Raw genomic sequence first — 23,717 nt, forward strand, 5'->3', positions numbered from 1 at the left:
ACCATGATGCAAACCTTTCTTGTCTTCTGTAACCTTTGTTTCATTGCTTGGTATCTGAGATCACCTGCAGTCAACTAGATAATACCTATATTCTGTTTTATTGTATTTGGGGGGTCACATTTGGTCATGCTCAGGGCGTACTCCAGGCTTTGTGTTCAGGGATCATTCTGGTGGGGCTGGGTGGGGGAGACCAGATGAGATGATCAGATGATCGATGCAAGTGCCTTACCCATGGTACTATTTCTCTGGACTTCAATAGCTCTATTTTAAATGATGGTGGCCTTCGCTCCTTCTTCATTTAATAAATGCACTCACTGAGCATCTCCTAGGTGGATCACTCCAAGCGTTAAGAACGATGAAGAATGATGGGTAAGACAGTCACAATCTCACCCTCAATCCCACAACAGGAGAGAATTAATGAGTAAAATTTGGGGCATGACTGAGGGGATGAGACACGGTAAAGAGAGAACAGCCCATGGGAGTGGGACAGGAGTTCTGGAGATGCAGGGGTACCCACCCAGGCACAGAGTCCCAGCTCAGAGTCAGTGAGCATCCAGACACTCTCAGAAGCACTTAAAATAAAATATTCCCATCAAAGCACTCGAAGATACAAAAGCAAGGCCTTTGTTTATGTTCTTTTTAGTTTGGGGGAGACACCTGGAAGTATTCAGGGTCACTCCCAGCTCAGAGCTCGGGGGTCACTCCTAGAGGCTCAGGAGATCCAAGTCATGCTGGGGATGGAAGCTTCCAGGTCTCCTGCATGAAAAGCATACTCCCCAGGGCTCACTGAGCTACCTACCTCCCCAGGTCTTAATACTTCCTCTTCTCAAGTAGAACGTAAGTAATTATGATTCCTAAAATTAAATTCTAAATTTTCTGACCTATCCTAACTACATGAAATCCCATCTGGATTAAAAAAAAAAAAAGTTAAATAATCTTAGAAAATCATTCTTCTCTTGTGCTTTTTATTTTGTTTTTTGTTTGTTTTTGTTTGGGGCCACACCTAGGTTACTCCTGGCTCTGCACTCAGAAATCACTATTGGCAAGCTCAGGGAACCATATAGGATCCTGGGGATAGAACCTGGGTTGGCTGTGTGCAAGACAAGCACCTTACCAGCTGTAAACTCCAGAAACCAATTCTTTTCTGAAAGAGCACATGAAAAAAACATGAACTGGCGTGGACGGGTGACTGCTAACTTAAGTTCTTTGTGGAGTAGAAAGTATGATTGATTTTAAGGCTCTTTATGGGAAGAGGTCAAACTCAAGTCATTGTTATAATAAACAACAGGTAGGAACAAAGCATCCATGCTCTGAGTGAGAAAGAAGAGGTGCCGAGAGGGAGAATGACAGGATGCCACCCCAAACCAAACCAGCTCCCCTTTTATTATTGCTCAAGAGGTAAACTTTGAATGACATTTCACAAGCAAACCACAAATGAAGACCTAATCTCTAGGTATAGGTACACACACACAGTCTATGGATTTACTCCTCCTAATCCAAACTGTGAGAACTTCTGGTTCTCCGTCCTCGAAATAAATTTCAGTTTTAGCAATACTGTCCTGATACAGACATTTTATATTTAACAAGCAGGATTATGGACAAGAAGGTTCAGTGCTGTCGTGAATTTCATATTAAGGCATAGAGTTTTTTTTTTAAGAAGATGTATAATAAAAATAAGTTTACTTTCAAACTGTAGTACAGTTATTTTGTTCAATCAATGAAAATATTCCTTGATTATAAAGCAGCCTTCTTTTGCACATGTGTTTCAATAAAATAGTTTCAACAGTGTGTGAAATACCACATCTTTAAAAAAAAAGGCAGCAAAGCAACAGAATTTAGATTTTAAATAGTATATTGCAAAATAGTTCAACATATTATTTCTACGCACAAAGCAAGCTCCATCCTGAAGGATACTTTTAATCTTATAAAGCAAACTGTTCAATATTTTTGTGGTAGTTTAAAGTCTAAATATCCACAATAAAAGATAAATCTTTACACTTAGGGGCCATAAACTTCAATGTACGTCCCCAGTACAAATGCTCTGCATTGTTATATCACTCTGCTCTGAAGCCTGTTTGTTCATATGTGCTCCAAAAGGAAAATAAAAACATAATACAGTTCTGTAGCTTTTTAACAGGCTGAATTCATAACCATCATAAATACAACAACAGCAGCGACAGCAAACGCACACCAGTTTATGAATTACAGACTCAAGAAATCATAAATGTTGCAAATGAATAACTACTACACACTTTCTAACATATTTAATTTGTTCTTTTCTCTTAAATACAATTTTATAATGCTTTCCAAACCCCAGGAGGGAAGGGTGGCCGATTTCTCCACAGAGATGAAAGTGCAACATGTTTGAAAAGTGCTTTGTGGTGTGTGTGTGTGTGTGTGTGTGTGTGTGTGTGTGTGTGTGTGTGTGTGTTTGGAGTATCCAATCAGGAAGTTCAATATGTAGGTGCAAGGAATTCTCATTGTCCTCCAATGTACAAAGCTAATAATCATGGACTCCTTCCGCTCATCCAAAGGAGGCAGCCACCAACTCTCACCCTTTATGCAAAGCAAAGAACCAGCGCAGGGTCAAGAGACCCATGCTGTAGTCTTGGCTTGATAACCATATTGTTAGCGGCCTGGGTTAAGAAAGAACTGTGTTAGGTGTTGGAAGGCAAGAGGTTGTTGCCACAAAGGCAACAAGCTAACTCCACAGCTGAATGTCTGCAGGGAGGCAATTCCCTGAAAAGGGCAAACACTCTTACCAAAACATAAGAAAAATACATTCTCAGATTGCACTTCTTAGTACAGAAAGAAACAGGACTCCAAAAATTCTTCACAGGAAAAGGTCAGGCGAATATCGGATGTGAAGCAAGGCTGCAGGGAAACCTGCCACCGTGAGGGCATCAAGCAAGCCCAGGGCTATGTGCCAAAAGGAAATCCAGCAAGCTACATCACCCCACGACACAGTTTCCCCAAGTCTTTAGCATGGAGGCTTTTAGAAAAGCTGATTTGGAAACTGTTCTAGAGAACCGTGACACCTCTCAGGGTTGGTGCCTGGAGAGCCTGAAGGGAGTCTCTCTGAGGCTTTGAGGACACAGCGACCTTTTCAAAATCAGAATCATGGCTAGAGAAAGTGCACCACCTGCCCTGGGACTCTACTGTCCGCGCGGCCTCCACAAGCTCAGTTCCCCTCAGCAGTTCTCCTCCACCAGCTTCGAGCCGTTGATCCCCCGGTAGGTGACTCTGCTCGGCCGCACCAGGACGCCGTGGTAGGGCTTGCAGGTGAAGTAGCGCTTGTCCCCCACCGCGCCATCGTTCTTCCCCTTGGCGCTTCGAAGTTCAAGTCCCAGCCAGATCCCGGAAGCGAAGTCGGTGGGGCCCACGTACCTAACAGTCCCCATCTCGTTGGAGCTGGTGAGCAGCACCTGGGAGCCCTCGTGCAGCTTGACCCCCCCCTCGACGATGCCCGCTGCTGTCGCTGCCGCTGTCGGGGTGCTGCTCCAGCTGCGCCGCAGGGCGGGTTTGGATCTGGGGGTGGGAGAGGAAGAGAAGGCTTGAGGGGGAGAGCCACCCAACGCGGCACCTTGCATGGCCAGGCCGAGCCCGGGGCTCACCACAAGCGGTGCTCCTCCTCCTCCGGGGGCCCAACGGGGCTTCTGCGAGGATACCGTTAGTGATGCTCTTAGCATTGTCCTCATCTTTTGAGCTCGGCTCTCACCCCTTTCATAATGTGGAGCTACGGTTCTCACAAACAATTACAGCAGCAGTAGGTGGTTTTGGTTAAATCCATCAACAAATGATGGGGTGGGACATCCTAACAAGAACCATTGGTTTCAGGCAGGGGAGAAAGCTCCAAGGGCCGAAAGGCATGACTGGCTTACATCGGGCCAGGAGTTGGCTTCCTGCCACCCCTTGGTCGCCCAAGCACCGTCGGTTATGGACTCTGTGCAACCCCCCTCCCCCACCCACCCACCGCCTCCCAGCATCACTGGAGCAATGAACTGTCAGCCCCACACAGCAGCCTTGAGTATCGCCAGGCATGGGCACACCTCCGCCCCCCCAGGAGTTGTCTGGGAGGCTCCCCCACCCCTCCCAAAAAATGGATGAATTGCTTCAAATTACGCCACAGCTCTTAGAAGCCGAGGGAAGTGAGACATCTAAATTACATTACATTTAAGAGTTATGTTGACTCACTTGAAAACACCTATGAAATGGCAGGCCAGGGACACGATTCAAGGAACTTGTGCATAATGATCAGCAAAGTGTTATAAATGCTCCGGTCGAGACGGAAGACTGAGCAGAGAGAGGAAGAAAGCCCCCGCCCCTCGGGTCCCGGGGAAACACTTCCGGGAGGGAGGGACACTTGAGCTACCTTGACAGCTGGCTGAGCAGACAGAAAGACAGAGAAGAGTCGGGGAGGCAAAGCACAGTTAACAGCACAGAGCCGAGGCCTGTTGGCCGGGAGTGGGGAAACAGGGGGTAGGAGGGAGCAGGCAGACCTTCCGGGGGGGGACTTTCCAGAGCTTCTGGACTTCATGCGAGGTCTGAACACACATGCTTGGAGGGATGGGCAGAAAACACAGACAAGGGTGTGAGAAAGGGCCACCCTGTCACGATGCCCACTGGCGATAAGCTCTGCCACAAGACCTTCCAAGGTGGGCAAACAATGACACCAGCTACCAGATCTCCACAGGGCACCCTGGGAAGACTTTTGAGCAGACACCTGGGGGGGTAATGTGAGGAGTTGGCATGGTGACAAGGATGGGGATGAGACATGACAGACTGGGGAGCCCCAGGCCGCAGGGTGGGTGGAGAGCATGTGAGTCAGATGGAGTGGGGGGCTGGGAGGGCCTGAGGCAGTTTCCTTCTCCCTTCATTCTTGGCACTGTGTCATGAATCTGAAGAGCTGTACCCAACCCACTTCCTCTCCATTTTCCCTCTGAATGAAAAGCATCCGTCTCTACCTCACCACCATTCTGGGGAGGCTGAACAACAGACAAGGTGCCTTGGCAGCTGTGATCTGCTCCTCCCCAACCCCCAAGTTCTCTCTCGCTTACACGGGGCAGACAGGGTCCCTACCCAGGGATTTTCATGATCTCTCAGTCCACTCTCCGTGTTTCTTCAGGAACTATCGTTTGCTTCCATCTGAAGAGACGAGAAGGGAGCACGTTGCTTGGTCAACCTGACTGGATTCACGTGGGGACGTGCATGTGGGCAAGCCACAGAGTGGAGTGTGAGGCACTTCTGACCCTCATGCAGAAGGTCCCCCAGTCACTGTCATGGAACTCCCACCCCTGTGACGCCAGAATCTGCTCCACTCACTGCCTTTCTTCTGTTCCTCATAGCAGTGAGCACCAAACATTCTGCTCACACACTCTGAGGAAAAATCACCTGAACAGCTGATTCTCTGGCCTCGACAAAAATACATTAATTTTTTTTTTTAAGGAGGAGCAGTCAGCTTTATTTATCTTCATCTCCACAGAAAACAATTATAGCTCTGGCTCTTTTCTCCTGTCCACTGCCATGGCGACAATTTCTCTCTCCTCTTTCTCTCTACACCATGTTCTCCCATTCACCCACACTTCTACACTTAATTTACTACTTGCTCCCATCAGAGTCCTTTACATGCTGGTTTTCACTTCGTAGCAATTTCCTCCATTTTGCCCAAGAACGCTTGACCATCTTTGGTGAATAGGTGCTACCAGTTACTGCCCATAAGCCAGTGACATTAGCATGGATCTCTGGTGACCCACACTTGAATGTCCCCTGGACTGTGTGTAACCACCAGTGGCTCACACATCTGACAGACTGTGGCAACAGAAAGGATTGTTGTTGCCAAAATTTCACATACACTCGAGCTCAGCCATGTTGGACAAAGCAGAGCTGCTGTCAATGAAGATGCCAGCTGGGGAGGATCACAAGTCCCTGGGCCGCCTGCGACAGGTCAACTCTTGTGGCATCTCAAGTGAGGAGACCAATTCCAAAATTCTCAAAACTGACCAAGGTCTTGAGGAAAGGAAAACAAAACAGCATCCAACCCAGCCAAAGAGAATCTAGTAGTCCCTTGGGGGTTCTCCTGGGATGTGGCAGATCTCCATGCCAGAGCCTGGCCACTGCACACCAGCCTAATCTGTGGGGGCAAGCCAGGGGGGCCCAGCTCGACAGCTTCTTTCGGCGAAGGGAGAGGGAGCGGGGGGACCGCTAATGGTGCTCAGGGGTTACTCCTGGCTCTGTGCTAGGGATCACTCCTGGCGGTGCTCAGGGACAATATGGATGCTGGGAATCACAAACAGGTCCACTCCAACAAGGCGAGCACCCTCCCCTCCTTGCCAGATCTCTGACCATAGGAGGCAGGACCCAGCACTGCAGGAAGGCTGCTCTCACCATTCCCAGTCTACTTGTCCCTCTGGGCATTATTCACAGATTCATCAGGAAGATTTTGTTTTGTTTTGTTTTGTTTTGTTTTAGGGCCACACCTAAGGGTGCTGTAGGATCACTCCTGAAGAGCTTGGGGGAACCCATGGGGTTCCGAGGATCAAACCTAGCCCACCCTGCCTGCTGTCCTCTCTTTCTGATGCCAACATTTCTTTAAAAAAAAAATCTGGGGCTGGAACAATAGCACAGTGGGTAGGGCATTTGCCTTGCACATGGCCTATCTGGGTTTGATATTCCCAGCATCCCATATGGTCCCCTGAGCACCGCCATGAGTAATTCCTGAGTGCAAAGCCAGGAGTGACCCCTGTGCAGGGCCGAGTGTGACCCAAAAAGAAAAAAGAATCTTTCAACCCAAGTTCAGAAGAATCTCTTAATCCCTTAAAAGTAGTTCCTAAAACTTTCAGAAAAAAATAAATTTCTGAAACTTATTGAGGTGGGGGGGGCAGCAGTAATGTGGGTGTGAGAGAAATAAAATAAATGACAAAGAGAAAAGGACATTCCCAAGACAAAGGGAAAAATAAAAGCTTTCTGAGCAGTGCACTCTACAAGAGGAAGCGGGGATATATTTTTAAACAGTAAGATCATCATATGCAAATAGGCCTGACATTTCATGAGTTGCTGAAAATATTAAATCAAATCTCTGACTAATTAAGTAAACAGTTTAATATCAATTCACCCTATTCAACGGTAACACAAAACATAAATTCCTCCAACTTTTATTAACAGAACTAAACCTCAGGAAACATGTGCGGCCAACTCACTGCAGTCACTGGTGACATTTTTAATTGAGGTCGTAAAGGAGGGAGAAGAACTCTTCTCAGTACACCCCCTACACTGCTTCTCCTACGTGTTCAAACTATACTGCACTGTCAAAGATATAAAACTCCACTTTTCTTCCTTCACAGATTCCCATCCTGTTCATCTTGAAAGGTGTGCTTTTTTCTAAATCTTCTTGATACTCACTTGGCAAAAGCATTTCTTCGGTTAATCTCTTTTTGGGAAGAAGCAGACGTCGTACTGAAGCTTCTCCTAAAACCTGAGTGAGAAAGTTAAGGTCAAAAGAGGAAGAAAATACAAATGTGCAGACCTGGCCAAGTTCTCCAATCCGTTTCAAGCCCTGTTCAAAGACATGAGCAGACACCCTGTAGTGTGCTCCCTTCTGCTCTGAGCTCTGCACACACCGCGCCTTTCATGAATGGAAGGTCTGGGGTGGCCTTCACACCACAGTACCACTCATCCCTGCCTCCGCCCCCAGCTTGTGTTCTCTACACGTCTGTGTTTTCAGGAATTCTCTTAACTTTCACATTTACTCTTATACCTGTTATTGTGCACCAATATCTGGGACCTTTGAGATTACTGTTATACATTTGGGGGCACCATAAACAGTAACCTCAAGCAAACTTCATCTATAAATGAGTTAAATATTCTGAAGGCTCCATCAAATGGCCATTGTCCACCCCCATCTCTCTCTCCCTCTCTCCCAGTCAGCCTATTCCTTGAGACACAGGATTGAAACGAGGTCAGTTTCATAACTTAGAATGGCCACTAAGTGTTCGAGTGGAAGCTAGATCCACATGTCTCTCTCCTGCAAATAGAAAGTTAGAAAGAATGACGCTGACTGAGGAAGGCAAGTGGGTGCTGAAAGAGGCAGAGAGCCAGGCCCCTCCTACCAAACACTCAGCCATGCTGTTGAGGGTATGGAAAAAGTTGCTGAAAGAAATTTAAAACACTGCCCATGAATGATATAGAAGCATGAGAGCTTATTGCTAATGAGGACCAAGTTTCCTGGTCTGGATAGAACATTAAACTGAGCACATTCCCTAAAGCCAAAGAGAGCCTTGTGCTGAGCAGAACCCTAATCCTCTTCCACTCTACCCTGAGAGAGTTGAAGAAGCAGAGAGAGAGAGAGAGGGAGAGGGAGAGAGAGAGGCAGAGAGAGAGAGAGAGAGAGAGAGAGAGAGAGAGAGAGAGAGAGAGAGAGAGAAGTGGCAGGAGGGCAGCAGAGCTCAATTCCTGAAGTCGAAGGGAAGAAGCCATCTCTGGCTCATCAATGGGCAAAACGAGGTTGTCAAGGACCACTGTAGAAGCAACAGCAAGTTCTGGACAAGATTCAGCTAAGGCCACCGATGAAGGTGGCTGCACTACACAAGAGAATTTTATGAACAGCCTTTGGGTGAAAGAAGATACATCTAGGACTTTAAGATCAGAGAAGAGAAGTCAATGCCTGACTCAAGCTTCAAAGGACAGGCTGGCCCTCTTGTTAGGGGCCAATGGAGTTGGTGACCAAAAGTTGAAATCAATGTTCCTCTGCATTCTGAAAATCCTACGAACCTTAGAATTTCACTAAATCTACTCTGTCTGTGCCCCATAAATGTAACAACAAAGCCTGGAAAGCAGAGGCTTTGTTTAATGAATATTTGGGGCCTTACTGCACAATGAAATCGACTCATTTGACTAAGCTCCTGGCCATTGACAATGTACCTGGTCACACAAGAGCTCTGATGCAGACATAAAGGAGATGGGGGCTGTTTTCAGGTCTGTGGACACACCATCAATTCTGCATCATGACTCTACTGTAATACAATAATTATTCTTTTTTTAAAAATACTGCTCGGCTGACATAAAAGGTACCATGTTTCAAAGAGGTCAAAAGCAAAGAGAATAGGTAACCCAAAACTAAAACCATCAACCAGCTTATATGAGGGGACTGCCACTGAATCCTTGAGAATTCCTGCTTCTGCCCCACTGGTTGCTCAGAAAACAGGGAAATAAAGAAAAGCCTAGAGCCTAGAAAATGGAATTTGAACAAAGGGTACCTGGGGGTTCCATGAATATCCCAAATCACTCACCTTCCATGTAAGGCTAACTGCATAACAAAATCAAATGTCATTCAAATCAAGACAAGGGAAGTGGTTTGCACTTACCTTAAAGCTCAGAAGGCACAATTTTATTTCTTTAAAGTTTATTATCATGGGGCTGGAGTGATAGCACAGTGGGTAAGGCATTTGCCTTGCATGCGGCCTGACCCGCCAGCATCCCATATGGTCCCCTGAGCACCGCCAGGAGTAATCCTGATTGCATGAACCAGGAGTAACCCCTGTGCATTTCTGGGTGTGACCCACCCCCCCAAAAAGTTTAAAGTTTATTATCAGACTATCTATAATATGGGAACCAACTACAGAGAATATAAATTAAAGTAGTCCCAGATTGGCACTGCCTCTGGGCAACTGGCACACTTGATTTAACCTTCTCTGGTGCCAGCAACCCAGGCCACAAAGAACTCTCATGCTAAAAGTCCGGAGCTAACGATGCATCTCACAGCTTAAAAATTACAACACTCAAAAGAAAAGGTTTCCTACGTTGTACTCAACAGAAACAGATGGCGGAATCAAATTCATGAAGACTTCGGCTGAATAATTTAACATACAGTACCAGATAAGAGTGTTTAAAAGGTTTCAAGTCATTTTTTTAAAAAATGTTTGAAAATATAATTAAAGAGGAAATACCAGTAAGTAACAACCAAACAACTATGCAGAATGAAAAAAAACCAAAAAGGTCAAAATGCTATGATCAGGACTGGATAGATATAGGGCAGGGCGCTCAAGCCCTAAAGGCACAGGACCCCTAGTGCAATCCCCAACACTCCCCTCCCTTACCCAGTGTATGTTCTCTCTCCACCTTTACCTCCTTGATTTTTTTCTCTCAGTTTTGAGGTAGTCCTGGTGTTGTTCAGGGCTTACTCTTGGCTCTGTGCTCAAGGATCACTCCTGAGGAGGCTCAGGGGACCATACGTGATGCAGGAGGTTGAACTCAGGTCCACCATATGCAAGGCCTTACCTGCTATACTATCTCTCAGACCTAACTAGCATAATTTTACGGGATAAAATCAGTGCCTGACACTGTTAGAACCCAATTCACGGACCAAAAATATTTGCAAAACACATTCTAGACCATGAGTTTATAGGCTCGATTGCCACCCCCCTCTACCCCAGTCTTCAATGTTGAAGTTCCAATCACCAGGAGCTCAGGACGTGACCTTATATGGAGTCAGGGCCATATAGTGACATTAGTGGCAATAGTCACAGTTAATTAAAACAAGATCAGGGGCCACATTGATAGTACAGCAGATACGGTCCTTGTCTTGCAAAGAGCAGACCCAGGTTCGATCCCTGGCATCACATATGATCCCCCGAGTACCACTAGGAGTGATTCCTGAGGACAGAGCCAGGAGTAACCCCTGAGCATCACCAGGTGTGGCCCAAAAGCAAAAAGATGAGTCTATACTGGTGCCCTTATAAAAAAGAGATTAGCACACAAACACACAAAGAAAGAGTATGAAAAGTTATAGGAGAAAAATGGCGGTTTACTAGCAAGGAGGTTTTAGAAGAGACAATCTCACTAACCTTATTCCTGGACTCCAGACCGTCAGAATTATTAGAAAATAGATTTCTAGGGGTTGGAGCGATAGTATAACAGGTAGGGCACTTGCCTTGCATGTGGCTGACCGAGGTTCAATACTCAGCACCACATATAGTCCCCCAAGCACTGCCAGCAGTGATCCCTGAGCACAGAGCCAGGAGTAAGCTCTGAGCATCACCAGGTATGACCCCCCCCCAAAAAAGAGAAAATAATGTATTTCTATTATTTAAGCCATCCCATCTATGGCAATCCTAGCAAACTAATCGGCATTGTGCATTATTAGAGAATTTCAAATTAAAGCGTGTTATTACTGCACTACTATTAGAATGGAGAAATCAATAGGTCATAAAATTAACCTCAACAAATATTTAAGGGTCACAGCGGTAGGGTGTTTGCCTCGCGCGCAGCCGGCCTGGCTGAGCCGGGTTCGATTCCTCTGCCCCTCTCGGAAAGCCCAGCAAGCTACGGAGAATATCTCGCCTGCATGGCAAAGCCTGGCAAGCTACCCATGACATATTCAATATGCCAAACACAGTAACAACAAAGTCTCACAATGGAGATGTTGCTGGGCCCACTCGAGTAAATCGATGAACAACGGGAGGATGGTGCTACAGTGTATTATATGAGCCACTCTTTCACTGGTGATAGCCCATAAAGGGGTGAGGGAGTGAAATAAGATCTTAATCCTACACAAAAATAATTCCAAGATGGACAAACATGGAATACAAAAATTAAACCTTTTAGAAAGAATTATAGGAAGATATCCCTATGATATCGGTTTGGTTTTGGAGCTCTTTTTGCAGTGCCAAGGATCAAATCTGGGTGAAGCATGAGTTTGATCACTTAGCCACACTTTTCCAGTATTTTTTTAGGAAAACATTTCTCCCTTTTCTTTTTTGTCCAGCAAGATGACTGGCTTAAGGGCAAAATATGGGTGTGTTTCTCCTCTCTTTATAAACACTCATAATAATAGTCATTTTGTATGGACATAGTAAGAGATACATTAAGCTTATAGGATGGTTTTCTTGGGGGCATCTCGCTATAGATCTCAGACTCAGTACTCAGGCCAGATTAGTCTTTCCTAACCCTAGCAGAATCCTAATTCAGTTGTCACTCTTTGGATCATGACAGAATTTGTTCAGGCTCTTAACTTATAGTTAAGTACTGTGGTGCTTTGACCTGGCCCATTTCAACGCCAGGGTAGCTCACAGCTTGCCCTGGGTCCATCCAGTCCCTCTTCGGGTCCCTGTTTTTGCTGCTTTTGGGGTGCTAGGAACTAAGGGCAACTGAGGCTTAAGTCGAGAAAGCAGACGCCCAATGAGTGAATATTCTTCAGAGTCAATTAACTCCCAAGTTACAAAGCATAATATTAACTGTCTTCCTGTGTCTATACAAAAAGGACATTGCTTTAAAGTAAACTATGCAAAAGGACATAAGAGAAGGAGAAAAGCAACATTTTATTCACAAATATAAAAATCATAGATTTCTGAGGAATCTGACCTTACAAGTTAACAGAGTCTGATTAGAGGGGAAAGTTGATAGACCAGTTGGGGAAGAGAGCACAGAGAAGAGTTAACAGATAAACACAGAGGAATGGAAATGCCTCAGGAGCACTGTGATAAACATAAGCTCCCTGTGGCAAGGGAAACAGGACATACCAATGCTATCCTAAAATGTTTAGACTATATCCCATTAAACACAGAGGAATGGAGGTGCTTCAGGAGCATTGTGATGGGTCACACTCAGTAAACCTAAACTCCTTGTGGCAGAGGAAAAAGCACAAACCAATGTTAATTCTACAATTACCTGAGCGTGGGGTATTAAGAAAATGGTAGCAGATAAGATTGCAGGCAATCAGGTTCCAGGTAATCACCTTCTTCAACTGGGGCAGCAATGTTTGCCTTCTGACTGTATTAACTATAGCAGTATTTTTTTTTTATCTTATTCATGTATACAGCACAATCAAGTTCTTCAGCAAATGAAAGCAAAGGAATACTTGTTAGGAATAAAATTCTGTCATCTTACCAGGATAAGAATGATTCTGTTTATTCGAAGAAATTTCTGAAAGTGTGTCCAGGGAATCTGTGATTCTGTATTTAAAAAAAAAAAGAGCAACACATGCTTCTTAGAAGTGGCTATTCTTCAGAGCTCAGGATGGCTCTGAACTGATGCTTTGATACCAACACAGATTTCTTATTGCACCCCAACAGACAAACCATGTATTGAGTATCTATCATGAGTCACAAATAAAGTTTAAAAAAGCATTAGAGGCATGAAATGATCCCACAAAAGTGGTGCTTGTTTTCTAAGAATAACTGGTCAAGAGTGAACTTAAAGTAAATTTACTTAAAGCAGGGACTTGTTTTTTATCTTCAAAGATGGAACCCAAACCATGAAAACACATTTATTTTATATTAAATCTAATAAATTTTAGGTTTTAACTTTAAAGATATTACTTTTTATTCCCCCCCCAAAAAAGAGGTATCAGCTGAGTTTATATTTGTATGATTTTTCCAATACTCTTTTTGTGTGACTAAGACATTTCAGCATCTTTGTTTTTCTCTAAACACAATAATTATGGTTACTTCCTAGACACACTTGTATTTATTTTTGATATCCAAATCATTGTTTTTAAGAAGTCAAACAGGAGGCTCTAGTTCAATTCCTGATACCACATGGTCCCCCGAGGACAGCCACGAGACACTTCCCCTGCCCCAGCACAGAGCCAGAAATAACCCCTGAACAAATACCCCCAAAATACTCAAGCTTTGGAATCTCATGCTTTTTCAGTTGTTTTTCAACCTAAATTGCCAAAGCCCTCATTATGCCAACTCCTAGCATATTCACTTGCCATCTAGAAATTATGCAACTCTAATAATAAATACTTGTCATTCATATGCATACTTCTCACATGATATGAAACGTATAGTAACTAATAAGAAACTTATGAACACAAAGACTATGACTTGGTAAAGAGGAAAGTTATTTGCATTAGGTGGTGACAGTATGAAGAACATAATCATAAACATGAACAATTCATTGGTAATAGGTGACTAATAATGAAAACTCACAAGAAAATGAATGTGATGTCACCTGAACCAAAAAAAAAAATAGGCAAATGACTGATGGACAGAGAGTGTCAATCTAGTAAGTTTTCTTATGAAATATTAGCTGACTTGGACTTTAATAGAAGGAAGGGAGTCTTTAAAAGTTGGGTGATAGTCGGTGGGTCTAGAAGGGCATTCAAGCAGAAGAGATAAGAATTTGGGAGAGACGGCAGAGAAGGTAGCTATGATCTGGGAAGGAGGGAGAGAATGAGCCCTCATCACTCCTCGAGACTAACCTCAGACAGTCCCTGGGTTAGAACTTTTCCTTCCTGAAGATTATCAGTGTCTGTAAAGAGCTCCAAAGCTGGTTTAAATTAGAGTCTCCTCCAAATCAGGGACCATGTCTGCTTTATTTGCTCATAGAATGCCTAGCACAGCACAAAGTGAGAAAAGACACTTAATAGTATTTGATGATGATGAATGAGACAATCAGAAGACGACAGGAAGACAGCTGGATGAAGACAGCAGTTCGTTTAGAGAGAAAGCCCCGTTTCTTTCAAGAAGACGGGCTGCTTTTAAATGAATCACCTTAAATAAGACCAAACAGAGGAGGGCGGGGTGGGGGAGGGGAGCAAACACTATTCCCTAAGTGAGGCAAGGAAAGATGAATCCACAAGAACGTGAAAGAGAAAAAAAAAACCTGCCTGGCATTTACAAAAAAAGAAAAAGAAAAAAGAAAAAGTCTGACTGAAACCCAACCATAAACAACTTTGTAACTGTGTATCTCACCATGAATCAATAAAAAAAAAAAAAAGCACAGAACTAGACTTGAGCACTACTGACAGAAGCCAAGCAACAAGCATGCTTCCTGAGTAACCAAACCAGAAGAGTCCCCATCCTTGCTGCCACAAGCAGGGAGCACTGAGTAGTGAGGACACAGCCAGAGTAATATGAGAGGACGGAGGAGGACTCAGAATTTCTTGCCGGAAAAGTGAGTACTGGAAGTAAGTAACGGGATATATGTGATAACTTTTCAGTAGCTGTATCGCGGATCATAATGCCAGAAAGAGAGAGAGAGTAGAGAGAGAGAGAGAGAGAGAGAGAGAGAGAGAGAGAGAGAGCCTGCCATAGAGGCAGATAGGGAAGGGGGTGGGAGGAAAACTGGGAACACTGGTGGTGGGAAATGTACATTGGTGAAGGGACGGGTGCTAGAATGTTGTATGACTGAAACCTTACCATGAACTTTGTGTATCTCACTGTGATTTAATTTTTTAAAAGAGTTTTAAAGAACAAAAGGAATTTCTTGCCAGTCAATAGGCCAGAAGGAAGTCCCTGTCTCACTCCTGATCACTAGAGGGTAATTCTGACTCAAATGACCCAATTTCAAACCCCAATCTGGGAGCTGGGCACAGCTGCATCTCTCTCCTAAGCCCTCTGTGCCTTACTTGCCGGGCCAGTGAAACTGGGGTCACTGCCCCCGAGGGGTGCCAGAGGGGAGTGGATAATGCATGCCAAAGGTACCCAAAACAGTGCAGGCCTCCGTCTCTTCCCTCTTTCTCCTCTTGCCTCTCAGAGGCTGCCCCGATAGCACAGACCACTTTTAAAGCACAGGCCGCGGGGGTACGGCCACAAAAACCACAGATGTGGCAGCCAAGTCCCCACTGTAGCAAGGGGGAAGTCTGGCTGCTGGGCAGAAAGGGGGGCTCGGGCGAGACCCCTGAGAATAAGTGAATGCGGTCAAGTGGCTCTGAGGGCCCATATCGGACTCAAACCGGCCACCCAAAAGGACTCAGTGGCCACACAATCCCCTCCCCAGGGGCCAGCACACAGCAGTGGTCCTGAGACGCGAGACAGGAGAGTCCATCTCAGGAGTGACTGAGTCCACTCCTACCCATTTCCTGAGGACCCATTGCCCTCCTGTGAGAAGCACTGGTCTTCCCAGAAGTCTTCCCCCAGCTCCCTCCCACCTCCTCTCATCTCTTCTCTACCTGTTCCCCTCTTCCTGTGATAACCTCCCTGGCCTTTAAAACCAGGTATGTTTCTAGATTTTTTTTTCTTCTGTTAATCTTCGGTTGTTGATTCACAAACCCCCACACTCCTGGCCCCTAAGGGGGTAGAGAATGAAGCTTTTCCTTCCCTGTACCAGCTGCACAACTTTTCTCTAATGCTTTACTTCCACAGCAAAAGGAGAATGAGCGGGGTCCAGTCCATCCTGCTGGACTCCAGTGGTATTGAAGAGAAATGGGTCAAAAGAGCACTGAGCAGAGCCATTCACTTATCAGCTGCTTAATAAATAGTAGGAAGACATCGATACAATGGAGTACTATGCAGCTGTTAGAAAAGATGAAGTCAAGAAATTCACATACAAGTGGTACTACATGGAAAGTATCATGAAATGAGTCAGAAAGAGAGGGACAGACATAGAAAGATCGCATTCATCTGGGGAACATAAAGTAACAAAATAGGAGACTAATACCCAAGAATAGTCAAGATAAGTACCAGGAGGTTCACTCCATGACTTGAAGGCCAGCCGCACGTGCTAGGGGAAAGGGCAGCTCAGACAGAGAAGGGAGCGCCAAGTAAAGGGTGTTGGGAGGATCCTCCCAGGATGGGAGATGCATGCTGAAAGGAGACTATGGACTGAACATGATTGCCACTCAATGCCTCTTTTGCAAACCTCAGCACCCAAAAGGAGAGAGAGAACAAAAGGGAATGCCCTGCCACAGAGGCAGGATGGGTTGGGGGGATGGGAAGTGGGAGGGATACTGGGATCCGTGGTGGTGGGAAATGGGCACTTGTGGAGGAATGGGGACTTGATCATTGTATAACTGAAACCCAAGCACAAAAACTTGGAAGGTCAACAACTGTAACTCATGGTGTTTCACTAATAAAAAATAAATAAATAAGTAGTAGGAAGAGTTATTTTCCAGCTTCTCTGGGCAAACACTCAAGAGAACCAATGAAACAACAGTTAATTGAAAACACCTTATAAACCCCAGAGCACTGTATGTTAGAGGCTTATTATCACACTAAGAAGAATTAAATCAAGTGACATCATGGGAAAAAAAAACATGAACACAAAACATTGTATGTAGTTCAATTATAAAAGTACAGTAGACATAAAAGTATTTAAATATCAAAAATGTTCAAATTGATCAGGGGTTAGCCACTTAGTCTAGCTGGAAAAAACTTTTAAAAGTCTCCCAGGCTGGATGGCGGCTGCACGGGAGCCTTGTGGACAGCAGGTTTGAGCCGGGGGTGGGGGCGGCAGGGACCTCATGGGAAGAGGGGGCGTAATGGGCCGTCCTTCACGCCCGACCGAGGTCGCCAGCTGCCCCCCACGAGCGGCTCTCCGGCACGGCCACGACTCCAGAGCACAGAAACCAATCTCTTAACTACCTAACTTTTAATAGAAATACTTCCAGGGTTAATAAGTAAAATAGCAGAAATCCAAAAGCGCGGCCGCAATAGCGGCCGCGTGACATCATTTTATTCTTAAACCAAGTTGTAGAAAGCAAATCATTTCACAACGCTGTTTCAGCACGTCTGATGGGGGGGGGGGGGGGGTTGTAAACTCTAAACAATAATGGTGCATCTTCTATCGAAACAATGTATCTAGTCAAAGTAGATAGAGTATTAACTAGAACTCATCTGCCTCACAGGAATTGGGAGGGGTGGGAGGTGGGGTTCTATTGGGGTTCACGGTTAAATATAAGTATTGGTAAAGGGAAATGTGTTTGATATTTACATGACTGAGACTTAAACCCGAAAGCTCTGTAACTTTTCCCACAGTGATTCAATAAAGAAATAAATTATAAAAAAAAAAATGTCTCCCAGGCTGTCATCCTAGATCATGAAAGATCACAACTAGATCCAGCTTCATGAAAAGGATTATATCGCCTATGTTCTTTCTTTATGCTATATTTTTATTTTTTTAATGTGCTCTGCCAGAAGGCACAAGTCAACTCCTTTCAGAGCATGAATCATGTCACAGAGTGGTCCCAGGAATTTTGAGAGTTCTTGTTTCTGCTCAACTTAAGTTTTTAAGGCCACGGTGAGCTGTTCCAAAAGTGTGCCACTCAGGAGAAATACCAAGGAGGTATATTACATATAAATCCACGAAGCCACAGTTCCCCCCCAAAGATCTACTGCTTGTCTATTTTTGAAAACTAAAGAAATCCAAGGAAAAAGCCATTTTGGTCCCATTAGGTTTGTAGGAGAATGAATGGGGTGCCTGCTGGCAGGAAATTTAATGTAGTTAGGATGTGACTGAAGCAATCAGAGAGCATTTTCACTTTTGTTTGCATGACAGATTAAGCTAGCTGCTCTCACTGTTCTTAGCTGCAAATGCCACTTCTAATAGCCTACACATACTCATAGGGTTTGCAAATGAGGAATAAAGGAGGTTTTTAAAAATTGCAAATCCTTGGAAAAGCAGATTTCACTTTTCCCCAGGCCTCTCTCTAAAGAAGGTGGCTGGTTAACCCCTTTATGGAAGATGGGATGGAGTCAGCGCCTGTCTTTGACGTAAATTCAGGGCTCCACAGACCAGTGCAACTGACACAGAGTTCCTAAGAATAAACACAGATTTCATTTTTCTTACCTTTGCACCCTGGAGGGGGGAGCAAATATTCCATATCTTGGAGAACAACTAAAATACTGGACACCTCCAACAGAGCCGTCATTCTTGCCGTGGGGTTTTTCGAGCTCTATACCATACCAATAACCTAGAACAAGGAAACTGGATTGTGAAAAGCATCAGCACTTTATTCAAAATTGTCATGTTATTATACATACTCCAAGTCTAAGGGGGGGCTGCACATTTTCTGCAAATGACCAAAATGATGGATAATCATCACAATCATTAAGCTTTCAAATGATAAAATTATAAAATAAATTTTGAAAAGTGAATGGGAAAAACATTTCACAGGCATAATTGCAGGGTAGTACATTAAGGGAGGAGGATGAAATGCGCAAACACAAATTTGGCAAGGATTAGCTATTCTGCAAGTAGCGTATGATCAAAATATATCTAAAAGCAATGGCGAGTCAGAGTGGTCCTTGACTCGGTAATATAACTCTTAAAAGCAAAAGCAGAAAATCATACATACTGAGACATCTGAATCATAAAATAGATAATGCACTCTTTCCACTTTACTCTCCCAGTATTAGAACACCACAGATACTTCTTAAGTAATTAAAACCAGAACAATTGGGGAAAACAGGACTGGATTCTATGCAGACTCGTCTTTGCCATGGGTTTTTTTTTTTATTCTGCATCCAGGATGAAGAGAAAATTTTTAAATTTTGAACCTATATGAAAAGACTTAGGTTAGCTAATGAGAAGAACTTCCTAAAAGGCTTCCTTCGGCCTTGCTATCTTAGATACTGTTCACATTTTCTCACTTTAATACACCATATAACTGGCTATCCTTGTACCATAAATGCACCTGAAAAACTACGACCCTCAGCAGGAAGACACTATGTGAAGTGTTGAGCGCGTTTAGTTAGCTGGCGGTGGAGCAGTGCAGATCCAGATGGTGATGTTCTGTTACAGTGGCCCTGATCAAAGCACAAAAGTGGCCAAACATGACCTCTCTCAGGTCTTGGTCTTATCGTCTATAAAAAGCCTAGTTGTCACCACGGCTCCCTAGCCCTGAGTCATCTGAATTTTAATGTTTCAAGAAAGATTTTCTGCTGCTTTCTGAAAGGGCAAAAGGGAGTCAACAGAAAAGTTTGTGGCTTTGTTATATCTACTTATTCCTTCGCAAATCTTCTATTTGCTTTACTTACATTGGGAATCTAAAAGCTAAAACTCCATCTGAAATGATACGATATCCAAAGAGTCAAGCCTTCCCAGTCTTTTGGCATTGGAGGAAACTCAAAGAAAGTGTTTGTGAAAAAGAATCTCCACCCTTAGGATGTAAACAGTTTTATTTGAGAGTATTGATAACATCCACACTGACCTCAGTTACACTTGGAGACCTAGGAGAGATAGAGACTGTAAAACAACCCATCACGAGTCTACTGGCTGGCTTGATCTCATAAATCATCCATACTTACAATCATAAGGTGGTGTTAAAAAAAAAAAAAGAAACAAGAAGAGAGGGGTCCACACTCCACAGTGCTCTCTTAATTCAGCATGGCCTCTGGGCACAGATATTTGCACCAGCAGTATAAAGGACAGGCGTGCTTACCGTCCAGCTCAGGGCAATCCAGTTTCTCAGCATGCAAACAGGGCCAAGTCTCATCCCAATCCTTTACAGAATGCTACACACTTTTAACAATCGATGTGCCAGGGAACGTTTTCCTAAAAAGCTACAATGCCACCCTGTGTCAAAATAGCATATTGCTATTTAAAATATACAAAGACGGTTCCAGTCGACTGGCTTCTAGAAATGACAGTCACTGCCAGTGCCCGTGAAAGATCATCTTTGTCTCTGGAACACCCAATAGTAAGTCTAGACTAGAACGAACGTATAAATGCACATATAAGTGCCTTTAAGCCCCCTGGGTGATACGAAAGCTTTTCTTTTCCTTTGAAAGTTTTTCTTTCTTCCTTTACTTTTACTCGCTGTTCTCTCCCGGCCACTCTACTAGAAGCTATGAACAGTCAACTAGTTGTTTACTCATTTTAAAGATCAGCCTTAACAAGCATCTAATCCAGAATGGTAAACCCTATGATTTAAGCACTCTTGGGAGTCACAGTGAGGGTGACTGACTTTTAACATCAGATTATTAAAACACAGCTGATGAGAAACGTTTTCCAACCACAGTCAACCCAACTAAAATCAACTACGCTGCATTTTCATCACCACTGGCAGCCCTGAACCACAGAACTTCACCCACAAGAACTGTTCATCAGGAGTTCCCTAGGATTCTGTTTAATTTGTGACTAAATTCAAAACCTTTCATAGTGTAGGGTGTGAACTGAGCAGAGAACATAGAGATGGGTTACCTGGAGCAAAGTTTGTTGTTCCGAAGAACTTAATGGTCCCGACTCTCTGGCCTACCACCAAGACTCTATCTCCAAGGCGCAGTTCCCCACTGCGGGCGGTATTTGCTATACATGTTGCTGAGGAATTCAAACCTGTGGGGTTGGTGGAAGGGAAGTGGGAAAGGGAGATGAGGGGGAGGAGAGGAAAAGAAGAGAGGGGGAAAATGGGGAAAACAGAAACTCAAAAAAACGTGCATTAGCCAAAAAGAGCCATTCTGTATTCAGTCTCGTTAGTTGATTTCTCTACTTATTCATCTACAGAGATTTCTCACAGGGGACATAAGGTGACTCAAACCGAATCTGGAAGGGTTTCCTGAGCAAATTGTCATTGCTGTGGGAACTAAGGTGACAGGGTCCTGGGACAAGCTCTTCAGGCTTGCCTCGGGGTACTCCAGAGAGGCCAATAAGAGGGAGGTCGTGAATAGTTCCGGCTCTGAAAGCCACCAAACTCACCTGCTTGTCACAGAAGAGAAGCGAGGCCAACTTCAGTGTAACTTTATTCACAAAAACACATGGTAGAAAGTTGGATTTGGGCACAGACCAGTCCCTTGGTCTCTGAACAGACTAGGGTGATGGTAGTTCATGGGATGCAGTATGAATGACACAGGTTAGAGTGGGTTTGGAAGGCAATAGTGCTATAAGATTCCAAAGACCTCAACCTGGTTCCCTAATGACGAACAAACCCATTCCCCGCTCACTCTGATTTAAACCTAGACTCTGAAATGCTCACAGGTCCTAAAGAAATACTTTCTAGAAAGGGGTTCCGTTGGACCCAGAGCCTCTCCCATCAGTCCCTAAGCAGATCTGAAGAGCTGTTTCCTGGGAAGACCCAGAGAACCCTACACAGGACTTCTTCATCTTCTCCTATTTGTGACCCCCTTTGATTTGCTTGAGAAATTCCACATGGGCGGGTGTTGCCTGAAACACCTCAGACTCATGAATGGTTGAATTTGGGTTGACTTGTGGTTGTTGTGTGTTGGGAACCCTATAGCTGTTGCCACCTTTGTGCCCTTCTCCTACCCCCACAACCAGTAACCACTAAACAGTTGCAACCCATAGCGTAGGGTCAAAGGGAGAGAGCCCCCGGTGACACACACAGTGACATGGAAGGCAGCAGGGACAGGTCGTGGGGACTCGGGGTAAAGCACCGTCTCCTTTGTGTTAACTCTTCTCTGGGGCTCGTCATGGCTCACAAGGTATTTAGAACACAGTTTCCAGGTAAGACCTGGTATTCACAATTGGTGGGTGACACACCAAGATTAAAATGCAGATCCTGTGACCAGATCTGCTGACCGTCTGTCCCCATGCTGTCGGCGACAGTGGACAGTCACAGCAAGGTCACAGCAGGACCCAGGGAGGCTCCTCTCTGCCTCTCTCATTCCCCACACCATCCTTTCTGCTTTTTTTTCTCTTTTGCTCTTTATCCTAATGCCCCACTGCAGTGCTCTCTCTGTGCCTGGCTGCCTTCAATACATGTCTCTCAAAAGTGTAGACTATCTACTCAAACCAGCAAAGCATCTGTCATTAAAAAAATGTCTCTGGAGGGGAGAGAACAATAGGGAATGCCCTGCCACAGAGGCAAGGTGGGATGGGGGAATGGGGGGTGGGAGGGATACTGGGATCCATGGTGGTGGGAAATGGGCACTGGTGGAGGGATGGGTATTTGATCACTGTATAATTGAAACCCAAGCACAAAAATTTGTAAGTCTACAACTGTACCTCATGGTGTCTCACTAATAATTTTTTTTAAAAAAAAATGTCTCTGGAGGGGCTGGAGCAATAGTACAGCAGGTAGGGCGTTTACCTTGCACGCAACTGAACTTAGGTTCAATTCCCAGAATCCCATAGAGTCCCTTGAGCACTGCCAGGAGTAATTCCTGAGTGCAGAGCCAGGAGTAACCCCTGTGCATCGCTGGGTGTGATCCAAAAAATAAAAAATAAATAAATAAGAAATATCTCTGGCACTCCAGACATTCATTTTCTCACATGTACCTCCCATTCCCTCCCCCTCACCTTTCCACCCTCTTTCTCTTTCCTATTACGTGTACTCATTCCTCTCACCAATAAACAGTTTTAATATGCAGGCAGACGAACCTATTCCTAGTAAAGAGTAAACAAGGGCATCCCCACAGTTGCGTATATATTTTACAAGGTCACATCGAAGCTCAGTTCCCAAGAAGGGAGCCTGGAGTGTTTGTGAGAGGATAACAGTCACCTGGGTCATCACACAGCAGTGGGGAGACATGGAGACACTGGGAGCCATGGGCAGGGGAACCACACAGGAAATACACACTCTGGGGAAACCATTTCTGGCAGAACTCCTCATGCCTCAACCTTTGGGTGCCAACTACAAGCTTATCATGCCAACTGTGTGAATGAGGAACTGTTTCTTCTGACTCAGTGAAGTTTTTTAAAGAGAGAAAAGAACACTGGCGTGAATGTTTTCTCAATACAATTGTGGCCTCATATGAGATTTTAAGGCAACAGAGAAAGAACCTGGTCTTTGCTATAATGTCTACTGGGAACAATCTCTGCTGAAAGAGGCTCTTTCTCTTCCTGGACAAGCCTGAAGCACAGGTTCAGAGGCAAACTGCCACCCACTCAGCCCAGGTACGCTTCAACTCAAGTCTGATCACGGGCTTTCTCCAGCCTTCCATGTGACTGAATAGATAGAAAGATATACCGCAGGAGTCACAGCCCGTACGAAAGCTGGACCAGAAGTCGTCACTGACAAGATACCTAGGAGAATCTTGAAACTCTTCTCCTTGAAGGAACCATTACAACGATGATTGGAAGATAACTGTCTGAACACAGAGGCA

At 44.6% G+C, this 23,717-nt stretch overlaps 1 protein-coding gene across 1 annotated transcript in view; it reads right to left on the reverse strand.

Moving 5' to 3' along the window:
* Positions 1–1,359: 1,359 nt before the first annotated feature.
* Positions 1,360–23,717, reverse strand: part of CLIP4 (CAP-Gly domain containing linker protein family member 4) — a 69,510-nt gene continuing 47,152 nt past the window's right edge. The window contains exons 12-16 of the mRNA XM_056129882.1: positions 20,860–20,991; positions 18,505–18,628; positions 12,880–12,944; positions 7,399–7,471; positions 1,360–3,528 (exon numbers count right to left, since the gene is read on the reverse strand). Coding sequence (XP_055985857.1) covers positions 3,192–3,528; positions 7,399–7,471; positions 12,880–12,944; positions 18,505–18,628; positions 20,860–20,991 — 731 coding nt within the window. The 3' untranslated portion in view covers positions 1,360–3,191. The remainder of the gene's footprint in view (positions 3,529–7,398; positions 7,472–12,879; positions 12,945–18,504; positions 18,629–20,859; positions 20,992–23,717) is intronic.

Source organism: Sorex fumeus, unplaced genomic scaffold, assembly GCF_029834395.1.
Source record: "Sorex fumeus unplaced genomic scaffold, SorFum_2.1 ptg000006l, whole genome shotgun sequence".
Classification (NCBI taxonomy): Eukaryota; Metazoa; Chordata; class Mammalia; order Eulipotyphla; family Soricidae; genus Sorex; species Sorex fumeus.